Raw genomic sequence first — 14389 nt, 5'->3', positions numbered from 1 at the left:
GGACTGGTGTGCAGATGCAGTTGGGAGCCAGGAACACGAAGGTGAAGTGCCCCCCTACATAAACTGAGACTTGTTTTTAAAGTATTCATCCCTTCTGTGCTGTTTCAGTGCCCCACTCCCCATTTTTTATGTCTTTATTAACTTACCTGCGAAAGCAACAATTTACATCCTTAACGTGGCACCCTGAGACCTCTGTGGTGCTTCACATCTCTGCTTTGTTGTGATTTGAGTGTTAAGATCTCCAACTTGTGTCTGACTGGTTCAGTGCCAAAGCAGTTTTGTGCTGTATTTTACTAATGAGTACTTAATTTCCCTCTCAGCTCAAGTCCCAGTGGCATTTTTGTACTGGTGTGCCCCTGCTGTGCCCTCGTCTCAGCCTGCAGGCTTCTTTTCACAACCGTGCAATCATTCTTTAGGAGCTGTAAGGGAACACTGATACTGAAAAGCTGTTTTCCTAGAGTAGACCCCCTGCTTGGCATCAAGTGTCTTGGGTAAGGGTTAAATTTTTGAGTAGGGTTTTGTTGTTCTGGGTTTTTTTTTTCCCCAGTCCATAGCAAGGATAAAAAAAACAAACCTCCAAAAACCCCACTGATAAATGAAAGAGTGAAGAGTCATGAAAATTGCTTAGAAGAGCAGTGAGCTGATGAGTCTTGAGAGGCTTTATTTATTTTTTTTTTTTTTTTATGTACAAAACTTGTGATGCTGAAAGTAAAAGTGACTCCTGTGAAGCTCTTTGTGCCCTTTTCCCTATCCAAATGTGGTTTGTAGACATGGTGCTGATTGAGCACAAACCAGTAGATTTGTAAGTGCTGGCTGAGGGTGTAGAGTGAGTGGTTCTAAACTTTTGGTGGAACCGTATCCTCAGTTTATTTTACTATTTTTTTTCTTTTTTTTTAGCAGTCCTACTTGTTTGCTCAGAGCTCGGTGAGGTCGTGGGATTTCTGTCCTGTATCCCCTCCTTGTTAAAATACTGGCACATGCCACGATAGGGACTGGTGGTTCTGCCCTGCTTTGGTTTGTCAGATGTGGATTATCACAAAGCCTGAGCTAAACCCATGCTGAACCTGTGCCCATGTGTGGAAACAGCTGAAATTGGTGCTCAGTATGTGTCTTTTTGCCTTATCTTCAAACTCAGCCTAATCCATCAGCAGAGTAATTAATGCTCAATGCCAAGTAAGTAAACATAGCTGGAAAAAGAGCTGCAAAATTGAAATCTAGCTGCATTGAAAGTGAATGCCACAGTTCCTTGTGAATGTCTTGTGAATTATTTTTCTGTGAGGGTCAGGTGAAGCAAAATGAATTACAATTTTTGAATTAATAAATTTAAGCCATGTGAGCTCTTTGTTTCCGGGGAGTTAAGTGTTGCATTTTCTAATAGATAAATAGCAGATGGAAAGAAAAAAACATAATAAAACTTTGGTTAAGTGAAGACTGGGTAATGCCGGAATTTTCTTCAAAGAAAATGCCTGAGGAAACTGTTTAGTAAGATAAAGCAATTTGGAGCCTAGGCCTATTTTTTATTATTAATTTGACAGGGACGGGAAATTAAAATAATCCATCTCTTTGAAAAGTCTTGGGTGTAGAGGTGGGAGGAGAGAAAGATATGTAAGCCTTCATATTTATACCTACCCTTGTCCAAGTGAAGTGGTAACATTTAGTGAAACTTGTTTTTCCAGGTTACTGGGCTCAGTTTTCCAAAACTCCTCAGAAAATCCTACATACAGAATTACATCCATCCATATCTACCTGACACTGATTTCTTTGTTTCTTTCATCTTTGTTTCAGACTGGGTGCTCTTGCCTGTGAATCTCTTGTGGGTTTGACAGTACTAAATTTATTTGACTTTAAAGTGTAAAAAGGGGAAAAAAAGGGGGGAAAGAGCAAAAAAAAAAAAAAGGTTTTAGTGGAATCCATTGCTCAGTGATGTTAAGTCAGACATTTAGAGAAACGCATCAGTCTGAGTGGAATTGTATAGGGTCTGTGTGGGGACTGAAAAATAGACAACAAAGGAAATCTGTGCGGCAGATTTGTATTGAATATCCTGATAATATTTAATCCTAAAGAAGGCAGTGTTTTGGAAAACAGATGATACCTCAGCCAGACTATGTTCTTATCCAAATATACATCAAAAACACATATGTATTGGGGTATTTTTGGATGGACGAAGGGTAATTAAAACATGCTGCTTTTTTTTTTTTCCTCCCCCCAAAAATTTCCTCAACTTTACTATCCTCAAATGGATGATACAAAGGTACTGAAAACTGCAGAGATGCTTTTAAAAATATGACTAAGAGACTTGGAATTCCCAGATCTTTGTTCTTACTGGCTGTATACATTGGGCTCAAAGGTTGTGTCTGGCACAACTTCCTTCTTCTGTTTTTTATCTGCAAAACATACAGCAATTTTAATGCTGTCTTTTCAGATAAATTATGTGGAAAATTATATATATTTGGAATGTGTGTCTCTTTTTTTTTTTTTTTTTTTTTGAGGAGGAAGTGAATTATTTTTCTTAATAAGTATCTTGTGGTTTTCAAGTGAAGGCGCTGTGCCACCATTGGCTTTGGTAGGGCCTTGGAAAGCCAGGGTGTCCTGTTGCCAAGTTAGAGTTAAAAAGGATTTGTTGCGACTTGCATCTTCCAGGAGCAGCAGAGAAAGGGAGTCTGGGTCTCTGGGACACGCCTCGCTGACTTTTCATCCCAGATCTATCCTCTGGAGGCTGGGCTGGTTGTTGCCTTTGATCTTTGCTCCCTTCCACATGCACTTTTTAGTAACTTCACTACTAAAATTCACTTTTTTTCAACGGGAAACATGACAGTTGCATGACTTTATTTTAATTTAATTTTACTTTTTTGCAGGTTTATGACATTCAGTTAGTGTAAGCTGGCTTATCCATGCATCTTGGAAAGTGAGGATTTGCTGTTAGTTTTGGGAAGAATTGTTACAAAGAGGGTGAGAAAGAAGGGTCTGCCCCTTTTATAAATCTGTCTGCATACTCCCATACTTGCTAGTATATACTAGTATAATTGCCACTTTGGTGTTTATTTTAATACACTGAAGGCCTTTTTTTTTTAACCTTATTATAGCTTAATGTAGATGGTTTTAAGTGAGCTTGGCAAGACTGGATGCCTGCAGTGGGTAGTGGGGTTAGGCCTGAGACTTCAAGGGGATGAAAGACACCAGGGTGGGCTTTGCCTCCAGGCTACAATTAAGATCAAGGCTTGTTAGTAAGATTCCTGCTATAAAGGTTGTTGACTGTCTGCTTCCTTCTGTTTCTCCTCATTTTTCAGCTGGTGACTGTAGTAAATAAGCCTGACAAGGGTTGTTCCTTACCGTGGATTCCAGCTCTTCTGTGGCAGATCTTCCATAGCCTATTGTCCCGTGGAGCCTGACAAGCTCAGAACTAATTTGTTTTTGGTTTTTTGGTTTGGGGTTTCTCTTTTTTTTGCGGGGGGACACACAATTGCACAAAAAGCATGTGCATGTTTCCAATCGTTCTGTGGCTGCCATGAAGCAGTGGGAAGGCAGCGGTGCAAATGTGAGCCATGTGAGCCTCGACTCTGCAGTTGGGCCCATGATCTCCTGATCAAATGTTGCCATGGAGCACTGAATTTCTTAAATGGCCCATTTTCCTCTCTGCACAAAGTTAGAAAATCATTCAGTCTGTTCTTCATATCCAAGTGCTAATTTTTGGTTCATTTCTTTTATCTCAGAGACTCAAAGTTGCATTATTGGCGAAATTGTAACCCATGTTTAAAAGTAAAGTTAAACAAAAGAGCGACTAAATATTACTTAGGGTGCATGTAATACAGAAAATGTCTTAGCCCCCTAAATTGCATTAAGGAACAAAGCTCTTTCCAATTTTTTCTCTTCTTTGGCTTTCAGATTTATCTGTAAGTTCCACATGAAGGTTCTTATTGAATTATTCTTCAATGTCAAACAAGTATTGTGGCCAGAGGAGTGGGAGCATTATTGTGAGATGGAACAGGAAAGATGCTGTGTTACTTGTCTTCATGTTCGTTGGCCCAGTCACATTCCTCCAAAAAGAAATAAGAAAAGAGGAAGTCCCTATTGAATCAGTAGTTCTAAGATTAATGGAGTGAGAGTTGAGGTTTTTGTCAGGTGTTTTAATGTTCTTACTCCTGAAGTATTGGAGTTAATGGAATTTTAAATTAACATGAGAGAATATCAATTTGAATGAAATACATTACTGGAAATATGCATAAATATAGGCATTATCTTATTGCCTTCTGTTAGAAAATGTGGTAATAGCTAGTTTTAATCTTTAAAAGCAATCTTGAGCTTCTCTTGACTGGTTTAAATCTCCAATTATCCACTTATGAGTACATGTAGTATCTCCTGAATAGTACCTCTTCTCTGATTATGAATTTACTATTAGCTTCTGATTATTAGGTTATGATCTGTAGTTTGGGCAGTGTCAGAAGGAACCAAACTGTAGACTTCAATAGCAGTGTGTGGTCTTCTAGTCTCAACTCCCTGTGGATAGCTCCCATTTTTCCTCAGCAAGAAAGCACTTAGGTTAATTGCTCCATTTCAAAGGCATAGTAGCTCTTTCTGGTCTGTAAGTAGCCTTCCAAGCATAGCTGCTGAGGTTTGGAACACCTGCAGCCCAACCAATTTGGAATTAAAAAAAAAAAAAAAGCCATTAGTCTGCATGGGGAAAAAAAGGAAAAATGCAGTGCTGAAGTTCAGAATATTATCAATGATGCTGTGTTGGAGCAGCCTGAAAGATTTGGCTGTTGGTCTATGCCTGGTGCTATCCAAAACAACATATAAAATTCTTTGTGGGCCCTTTTTAAGAGTGTCTTGTTCATTCAGAAGGGCCTGTGTGCGCTGTTTGTTCCGAGGGCAGAGGCACCAGCCAACAGCTGATTCCTCCTCAGAGGGAAACATTGCCTAATGGTGACCACAGGAGCCAAAGACCACGGGGACAAAGTGCTAAAGATAAACAGCTCAATCCCCGACTGTTTAAAGGATTCAATAAAGCCTCTGATTTACAAATTTGGGGTGGGACTCCGCTGTCCCCACCTGCAGGCTGGCCCCGGGCCCCTGGCGTGGAGAGGGGCTGGTGCCGTGCCCCCCAGGGATGGAACACTGCCCTTCTGTGGCCCCAGTCCTAAAACTTCTCTGCAGCTTTGCTTTGTCACGACCAGGGCAAGAATAAAGGACCGACTGCTCTCATTTTGTGGAGGTGGTGAATGGGGAGAGCCCACAGGGGTTGGATGCTGAATGGCACTTGAGGGTGCTCCTCTGGTCTGATGGACTCAGAGGGGCTTTTTAGGCTGCCATAATGAGAGGCTGCTCCCAGCAACTTGGGTAGCAGTAAAAATGCAGCCTGCTTTTATGCAATTATTTTATTCTACTTTGTTTTAACAAGCTTCGCCAACAGCTGGACTGTTAAATAGTGACACTCCAAAAATCCAAGGGGCTGTTTTAATTTTTCTGAGCATTAACACAGTTCCTACCTTTCTACCCCAAAGATCTGAAAGTGAAAATAAGTCTCAAGGTTTCACCTCTCCTTTATATTTTTGTCTTTCTTTCATAATGAATTTACCTGGCAGAAGTATTTGATCTGTGAAAGCTCACATAAGCTTGACACACTGGAAGGTGGTGGGGTGGGTGATGAATTTAGTGAGTAGATGGGTGCATTGGGACAGGTTAGTTTGAGGAGATTGTTTTATTTAATCTCTTGAAATACAGAGCAATGCATCTTTTTTTGGAAGTACAGTGCTGTACATCTGTTATTAAGATTTGCCTTTAGAATGAATGAAATGCATGCAGTCACCTTACAGTGCATGAATAAGGAATATGCCCTCATTTATTGTCTATTTTTAATTTCTTTAGTGATAGCTGCTTGTTGTTAAATAAGAAGGGAACTCCTTTGGTCTTTTTTGCTGTATTCATGTTTGAACTGTGTGTGGTTTATCCATTTACTGAACACTGCAGTCAACTCTGTGTTCTCAGGACATAAAAGGGACAAGGGGAAGGAGGATTTGGATTTTTAGTTTGTTGTTGTTGTAATTGTTTTGCTTTCAAAAAAGTAGTAAGTTACAATATACTGTTTGTAGTGATAGTTTTTTGTGCTGTGTAGGTCAGACTAATTTTCATGAAGGAGGTTTTTCCCTCCTCTTGAAGAGAAGTATATAATAGGCATTGTATACAGCCAGGAGTCCTTGAGCTTTTGCTGATGGGTTGGAAGGGTTGAGTGCTTGGAGGTGGAGTCTGGCTGAGCTCTTCTTACAGAGGCAGATCCTAAACGTGGAGTAATGAGTAATATACTCCTTTCAAAAGGCCAGTGAGCACTGTGGAGGAGATAAAAGCTGGGAGAAAAAGTATCTTCATTTTATGCTTTTTTGGAAAATGCTTTTTTTCAGAGCTGCACAACAAAATTTGGAAAAGCAGGAAAACCATATTTTGCATTTGTTTTGAAGTTCAGGGTATTATTCTTGGTTGTGTCTCCTCATTCTGTTGGATTTGTGTTTTGTCACAGGGGTACCAATAGTGTTGTCTAAACAAAACTTTTCTTTTTCGCTGTGCTGCATCACTGTAATGAAATCCTGATGTGTGCATGGAAAACCAGTATCACTGTATCAAATGAATTTAGTCTCAGGCCTCAGAGACCTTGTTAGTGCATCTTTAAATAAATAAACAGGCTTCTCTCCTCTGCTACTCTTGACCTCACTTTTCCTGACTGAGGACTGACGGACACTTCATGTGCTCTATCGTTATATAAATAGAAAATCTAATTCTCTTGCTTTGCTTTTTTGTTATAAACAGTCTGGGTTGATAAGAAAGCCTCTAGTGCAGGTGTTTTTCACTGAATGACGCTCTACTTTGTGATAAAAATCACATAAAATGAGGAAAACCTTCCTGTTGAACTACACATACTTACATCAGTACCCTGTGTGCTGTCTGTCAGTGTTGTCTGCTACTGTTTTACAGTCTTTAATTGAAATCTTTTTAAAAAACATTGACTTTCAGAGGAGGACTTCTGTGAAAATATTTCACGAGAGGCTGTATTTTTCCATAATTAACAAGAAGCAAAAGGGGATCTGGCAGGCAAAGGAGAGTGCATGCATGTGTGCTTGAGCATGCATTGCTTGTGTTTCCTGCCCCGTGCTCATTACTGACCCATGGCCAGGCAGTTAGTGCCCCACAAATCTTTAAAATGCCTTTATTTCTGAAGTCACCAATTGCAAAGGCATTGTTCCACCTGTCCACCCCCAAATATTTAATTTTTTTGTTCTTGGTTACAGGTGCAGGGACACGCTGTAGGTTTTCTGAAATAGCCAGATGGTTATGATGTAACTAGAAAATTTACTTCTTTTTTTTTTTTTTTTTTTTTTTACTCAGATTAATTTCCCAATTTATGTTTTGATAGCTTTTTTGTTTCTGTTGCATTTTCAGGGAATAGAAAGGTGGAATATGACATCTGTAGTAGTAAACGCGTGGTGGTTTAGAGATGTAAATACTAAAGCTTTATGCTTGGAAACCAATGCTTAAATTCATATATTTTGCTGCTTTTGAATGCTATGCACTTGTCTGGGCAAGGGACGGGCATTTTGAAGTGTTGTTGGGTGCAGAGTTGAGCAAGGGTCAGGAACAGTTCAGTCAACTGCAGTTAAAGCTTCTTCTCCTAACCTGAAAATGCCAATTTCTGGGGAAGCCAAGGTAGTTAAATCTCTATCTAGATTCATTTCTCAATGTCCAGGAGCAAAGAAAAAGCTTTCTTCTACTCCTGCTTGGAGAGCAGAGTCCCTTCAGGGCCTGAACTGATCCTGGTCGTGATTATTTACTGCTGCACTTTAGCTGGAAACCTCCATAGAGCATTTAATCCCTGCCCAAGCACCATTGTACTCAGTGCATGTAGTTTAAATTTGAATGCCTCATCTGGGTTTTCCCTCCTTTTACATGCTATTTTAAGCCTGTGAGTGAACATGTAGCCTTTTCTCAGTTCAGTCAGGTTGTGTATAAATACGTGGGATTCTTGAGAAGATCTTAGGTCAAGCACAGGTTGCCAAGCTGCTTTGCCACAGAGCAAAAATATTCACTGTAACATCATATATTTTGTTCTCTGCAGAATCCAGTGCTTAAGATACTTCCTTCGGGTTGCTGGCATTTGCTAGTCGCTCTGCTTTGCTGTGAAGCTTAGTAGCAGCTTTCACGTGGCAGTCTTCCAGATGAATGTTGATTATTTTGAATTATGTTAAATATTCTGTACTTTGGGTGATAGCAGACAGTGAGCTAAAAACAGAGCCATGGGGGAAAGCTTGACTGTAGTAATTTCCTGTCCCCCAGCTTTTTGACAGCTTCTTAATTTGAGACTATTCAAATACGTTTAATTGTTGGCACTGAAACCTTATTTATTATAATCCAGTTTCCTGTTTGCAAGTATCACCAGTTCTCTGACAAAATGAATTTGGGGAGGAAAGTAGAATAAAATTGCAAGCATACTTTTATTTGTAGGTTCCCCACACATACAACCCCCAAGCTAGTTGTGTAAAGCTGTTAACCACCCCAGTGGTTACAACAAGATTATCTTGCTTTTTAAACAGGTGTTGGGAAGATGGAGAAGACTTTGAACAGAATTCATCCAGTTTCTGATCCAGAAGCAACCTATTTTCTACAGGTGTCATGGGAAAAGGATTTAGGCACTGGCTTTGGTTTACTTCTTAGTGATTGTCAGCGTGCCTGGACTGGGACAGGTAATGGAAAGAAAAATACATTAATTTAAATTATTACTGCTTTTAATTACTCCCTTTAAAACACTTTCTAAGCTGTGTCCCACAGCTTGTATGGAAATTCCATGGGCATTTTGTCCCCAGTGATGGAGGAGGAGGGGTTCATGATCTTCTGGGATGTGGCCAGAGGACTTTGAAATCTGGAGATTGTGTGTCAAAGCTAAAACTAATTCATTCAGCACATGTATATGCAATGTTTTGTTCTTTCTCAAGAATGTATAATTTCTTGGAGTGATGCTGAAGTAACACTTCTGTGTCTTCTCCAGATTCTCGAACAAATGTGTACCCAAGTTCCATTTGCAGATTGGAGTCCATAAAGCCTTTATTTGCAGATGTTTTTAAAATGTTTTTGTGACATTTAAATAGCCAAAGGTAGCTGTATTTCGTAGTGAAGTGAATTTTTGGGAAAGAAAAGGGACAATAGGACAATCAGTAGGAAAAACTTAGGCTGTGGGATTTTTTCCCACTCTCTGAAACCTCAGTAAGAGGATGGGTCTTTGCATATGTGCATGATTCTCTTATTCATGCCCAGTGAAAAAAGGTTAGATTTGTGTGTTCCTTGAGACATGTCAAATACTTGATCAAAAGCCCTTCTCTCAGTAGCAAAAATATTTCAAAGGGAGGAGAGAATCATGTATTTCCAGCAAATTGTAGGCAAAACCATTTTCTGGTGTGTCTGAATGATAAGAAATATCTACGTAGTTCCTTTTTTCCATCTTTCTCCTTACCCAGTGGATGTTGTTCCTCCTCTGTTCCTACACAAGCCAAGCTTTCATATAGGTCTGAGATTAGATAAATGTAAATTAAAATCAACACACCAATTAACTTTGCTCTTCCATATTCCTTTAAACATTTCAAACACTCCAGTGATCAGGGGTCCCTGCACAAAGCAAATGCATGTGTTCCAATCTTGATTCCTGGTAGTGAAAGGTTTTTCTTTCTTGGCTTGAAAATAGTAAAGTTATTTTGGAAACAATAAAAAAGGTGTAAACACTGGCAAGTACTGTTTTTTTCTGTTTGAAGAATCTTCTCATTCTGAGGTGGCTTCAAGATCCCCAGTTTAGACTTCTCAAAAAGATGATTCTTATTTTTCCAAGTGAAGGCTGTGCCACTATAGTTGGGAGGGTATAGAAAAAATAGGTAGACACAGTTCTCATTTGTTGAATTCCTGCATCTGGTAGAACGGGGGATAATGATTCCCCAAAACAGAGGGGCAGTGAAAGCAGGATGACCTCACACCATTAAAAAGGAAAGAAAGAAGCACACAACAATTCTGCTGTGAGCATTGGGTGATCATCCAGAGGAATTTTTTTTTCTCTTCTGGAAGAATCTGATCCATTTCTAAGAAATTCTTACTGAATTTCTAGTCCCTTGAATAATTTTATTGGGGGTTGATGTTCTTGTGCATGAGGCTTTCCTACTGCACTGATCTGTGTTTTCATTCAACAAAACATTGGTTTTGGTCACTTTCTAAAGTTATTATATCATTTTTGAGACTGCTTCCATTTTAAATTCAAAACCTGGAGGGAGGGAAAGCAATGGTCAGAATATTCTTGCTGTGGGAAATCCCTTTTGGGTTTCTCATGCTGTGGATTATTTTCCTTGGCAAGACCTACCAGGGCGAGAGTGAGAGTTGCTGATGGAGTTGTCTTTTATGGGTTTAGTATGTTTAATGTGATGATGAAATGTGTTAGGAGTCTTGTTTAAGGAGAGAGGGAAAACTGAATGTTGGAGGGGAGGAGAAGCACACAAATATGTAATGTAATCTAGTGTCTTACCTTGGTATTGGGTTAAAGAACTACATCTATGAGGATTTATGCATATCATATTTCCCTAATGATTGATCAATTCTGCTGGTTTTAAATCGTAAAGGAACATGCAGCATATACAGGGAAAAAAAAACAACCAAACCAACAAACCCACAGTACTCTATTGCAGAATTTTAGTATTTTAGTGTCTTTCTTTTTATGACTTTCTTACTGTTATTAAAAGTTGATCTTCTCAGTATTGAAATCACTGTTCCAGACAAGCACTTCCTTTGTAAGTATTTCAAAATTACCTTTTTCTACCCCTCTTTGCCTCACGCTGCAAGGGATTCCACATTTCACTCTGTACTGTTTTGGGTGACTTTAGGTAACTAGAATTGTGGATCAGTAGCAATAAGGAAAGAACCCATTTCAGACAGGGAAAAAAAAAAGGGTACAGAACTTCTGAAAAACACAGTATTCCTGCTACATTTCCACAAATGAAAATTACACGCCAATGTGTGTTCAAGGGAAGAATAATCTCCTAATATTTCACTGAATCACAGAATTACAGAATGCCTTGTTTTGGAAGGCACCTTAATGGTCATCTAGTCAGTGTGTATCTGTATATACTTATATATATATATATACTTTAAGATATATATAGTAAATTTATGTATAATAGGTGCACTGTTTATATATATAGCAAATATATAAATGCAGTATTTTATATATATAAATGTATATTAATAGATGCTTTTTATGTAATGTATAATGCATATACTTGTTCCCACACATATGAATATTTATTCCTCACATGTGTTTTTCTGGTAGTGTCTGAATCAGACATTTCTAGGGAGGCTGCTGACATAGAAATGGACAGAGAGAAATATGTGGAAGAGCTGAGGAAAGCACTTATAGCTGGAGAAGAGTCAGCTGGCAGATACAACTTCGTGATTTCAAGAGATGAGCAGAATAAGGCCTGTCACTTCTCCTATGAAAGGAACCTGAAAGATGGCTCTGTAAGTAGATGAATGTTTAAATTTAACTGTTAAACAATGAGTATGAAATACATTTTTGTATTTTATTATGGCCTTTAAAATCAGATGTGTGATACCCACTCCAGACTGAGTGTTTTGAGCTCTTGCATGGGCCAAGCTAGAAAGAAAGTGGGTGTTTTGGGATGGATGCTGCCCTTTTCAAATTGTAGCTCCTGTGCATTTTTGTTTTCCTTGTTTCTTCATCCTGTCTCTGTACTACTCACCTAAATTAGAAAAAAAAAAACAACAAAATTCAGGCAAGATTATTTTCAAACGTTGAAATATAGTTTTAAAATTAACTTTTTAACTACTTCAGATATTTTGTAAGCTAAGGCTGAAATTGTTGCATTAAATTGCAAATGGGAAAGTGGTGCCATGCTGCTTGCGTGGCTGCAAAGGGAAAGACCATCTTAAAAAAGGAAAGAAACCAGTATAATCTATATCTGTAGACACTTCAGGATATTTCAGGTTGTATTTTGCTGCATAAAAACTTTTCTGAAGAAGAAGCTAACTTTTAAGGTGAATATCCCAATTTGTAATTTTTTTTTCATTCTTTTACATGTCTTTTTTCTTGTGCAGTATAGGAAATTTCAGCTGAATTTGGCTCTTGAGGAGCCAAAAGTTAGGCCATGTAAGTCTACCAGTCTGCATTCTAACTATTTCAGCTGAATTTAACCAAGGGCCATACTGACCCTAAATCTTGTGAGCTGTTTGATTGTTCACAAAGATGTTGCAAGTTTGGGACCTACTCAGAAATTGAGAGCAGTAAGGTTAAAGATCCTTTTTTTTTTTGTTTTGTTTTGTTTCTGCTCTGTGTCACACATGTTCTAAATACAGGCCAGATTAAATGCATTCTGTATTTTTATTAAGTGAAAATATCCTCATGATTGTGGGCTCACCTAATACATGTTTCCATCAATTAAGGCTTATGAGAAATTTAACTTGTATGAAAGCAATTTTATGTCAATTTGGGAAAATAATAATCTGGCCAAAGAAACTGAAAATACAAAGAACCTTGATTCCTATGTATGCTTTAATCTTTGGGTGTTGAAAGAATGTTTTTAGATAAGATAGGATTTCATGGGTGAAAATGCACCTTTTTTTTTTCTCCTTCTGTACTAAACTAATGCCTACAAATAAAATTGCCAAAGCAATTAGGTAGAATTAAATAATAGAATTAGGTATTAGAAATAGCTTTCAAGCATGTAATAGAATATGTTCCAAACATTTTGCAAACTCTCTGTGGAAGTATTTGTGATCTCTCTTTTTCAGCATCACGTCAGGAAATTAATCTTTCTGGCTTCTGTACATACAGAGGGCTGATATTCACCTAAATAATAATAACAACAACAACAACAGTAATAAAAATGAAATACAATAATAATAAACTATAATAATAAAATATTATAATAATAACAATAACAATAAATTCAGCAGAGGAAGCCTAGAGAAACTACTCTGCAGCTTAAACATGACTTAAACTCAGTGCTTATCTATTATCAGTTTAATAATTAATGGTTTTTAATAAAAAAAAAAAGGCAAAAACTTCTGAAATGCATTGTTACACTTTGGCTATAAAATGCTTATCAATCTCCATGTAAGTAAAAGTTATTGCAAAATCTTTTCATTACAATGGTATATGGGGGCTTGAGAGTAAATTTTGTAGTCTTAGAAGATCAATAATATGCCTTGTCTTATTTTGCAGAAATACATGCACGCTTATATTTATAATTCAATTATTTTAATTATTTTGAATTACTAGAAGATGATGCTGATCACCAGCAGTCACCTGTGCCCAGTAATTTCCAGAGCTGAGCTCTGTCATAATTTTGCATCCCACATGGGGATGGCAAATCTCTGAGCTAGATACTGATTTATTGTTTTCATGGCTGTACCAAACCGTGGTATTTGAAATAAGTTTTACCTTCTTTGCAGCACCTTGCTAAAGCTCTGCTTCCGTAAAGTCTAATTATCTGCCAAAACTGTGCTGGGTGGTCTGCAGGAGTGCAAATAGAAATAGTGGGGTGGTGTTAAGCAAAGGGAAACATAGGCATATTACTGGGAAATGCTTTCTGATACGGAAAATTTGTTTTACTGCCCAGGTGTTTTCTGGAGGAATTGGTCGCAGCCCCGTTGTGCCCCTTGCTTTGAAAGGGACTGCAATGAAAAATGCATTTTAATTATCTGCATTGCCAGTGTAGTACGTTTGATGACTTTACAAGGTGTTTGATTCACCTGTTGTTCAGTTGATGAACACACAGGTTCCTTCCATGCCCTGTGAAAGGATGTGCTTACACCTAACTCCTGCCCTGCTTTGATGGAACGAAACCAAACCTGTATCTTCATATCATTTAAAAAGTCTTTATAATCGTTACTGTATAATCATGATGTGTATGTAAGGTTTATATAATGGATGAGTGCTGATGGTTTGTGTTTTGAATGGATGGAAAACCTCCCTGAGTAGTGAAGAATTCCTGCCTCATTTAGAGGGAGCACAGTGTAATGTGTTTGTTTTGTAGTGCCTGTAATGCTTAGAAGTAACAGAATAAGAAAAATAATATATCTTAAGGCATGTCCATAAGGGTTTTAGTACTTATTTATCTTGAAATGTTGATCAGGAGAGATAATGATGTCTGAGCCTTAGAAACACTGGTTCTGGCTGTGCCTCAGGATGGGCAGCTGAGCCTAAGAAGTTGTGCCTTTAAAAATCCTGACGCGTTTGGTGAAAATCCCGATGGGCTCAGTGAAAATCCCAACGTGTTTTTGTGAGAATTCCGACGCCCTCGGTGAAAATCCCAGCGTATTTGAGATTTACCTCTCTCAGGACAGGTGGCTCTGCCTTTGG

At 38.3% G+C, this 14389-nt stretch overlaps 1 protein-coding gene across 4 annotated transcripts in view; it reads left to right on the top strand.

The window, feature by feature from the left end:
* XRCC4 (X-ray repair cross complementing 4) overlaps nt 1-14389 on the top strand; it is a 143177-nt gene that overhangs the window by 5545 nt on the left and 123243 nt on the right. For 3 of the 4 annotated variants that reach the window (XR_008428739.1, XM_053932630.1, XM_053932632.1), the window contains exons 2-3: nt 8574-8723; nt 11339-11526. Coding sequence is in view for 3 of the 4 variants with exons in the window: in XM_053932630.1 (XP_053788605.1) it covers nt 8585-8723; nt 11339-11526 (327 nt within the window). In the remaining variant the exon portion in view is untranslated. Of the gene's footprint in view, nt 1-2927; nt 2950-8573; nt 8724-11338; nt 11527-14389 lie in introns of those variants that run through there. The other variant, XM_053932631.1, reaches the window with a different exon arrangement.

Source organism: Vidua chalybeata, chromosome Z (assembly GCF_026979565.1).
Source record: "Vidua chalybeata isolate OUT-0048 chromosome Z, bVidCha1 merged haplotype, whole genome shotgun sequence".
In the NCBI taxonomy this organism is placed as follows: domain Eukaryota; kingdom Metazoa; phylum Chordata; class Aves; order Passeriformes; family Viduidae; genus Vidua; species Vidua chalybeata.
This window is presented reverse-complemented; position numbering and strand designations above follow the sequence as displayed.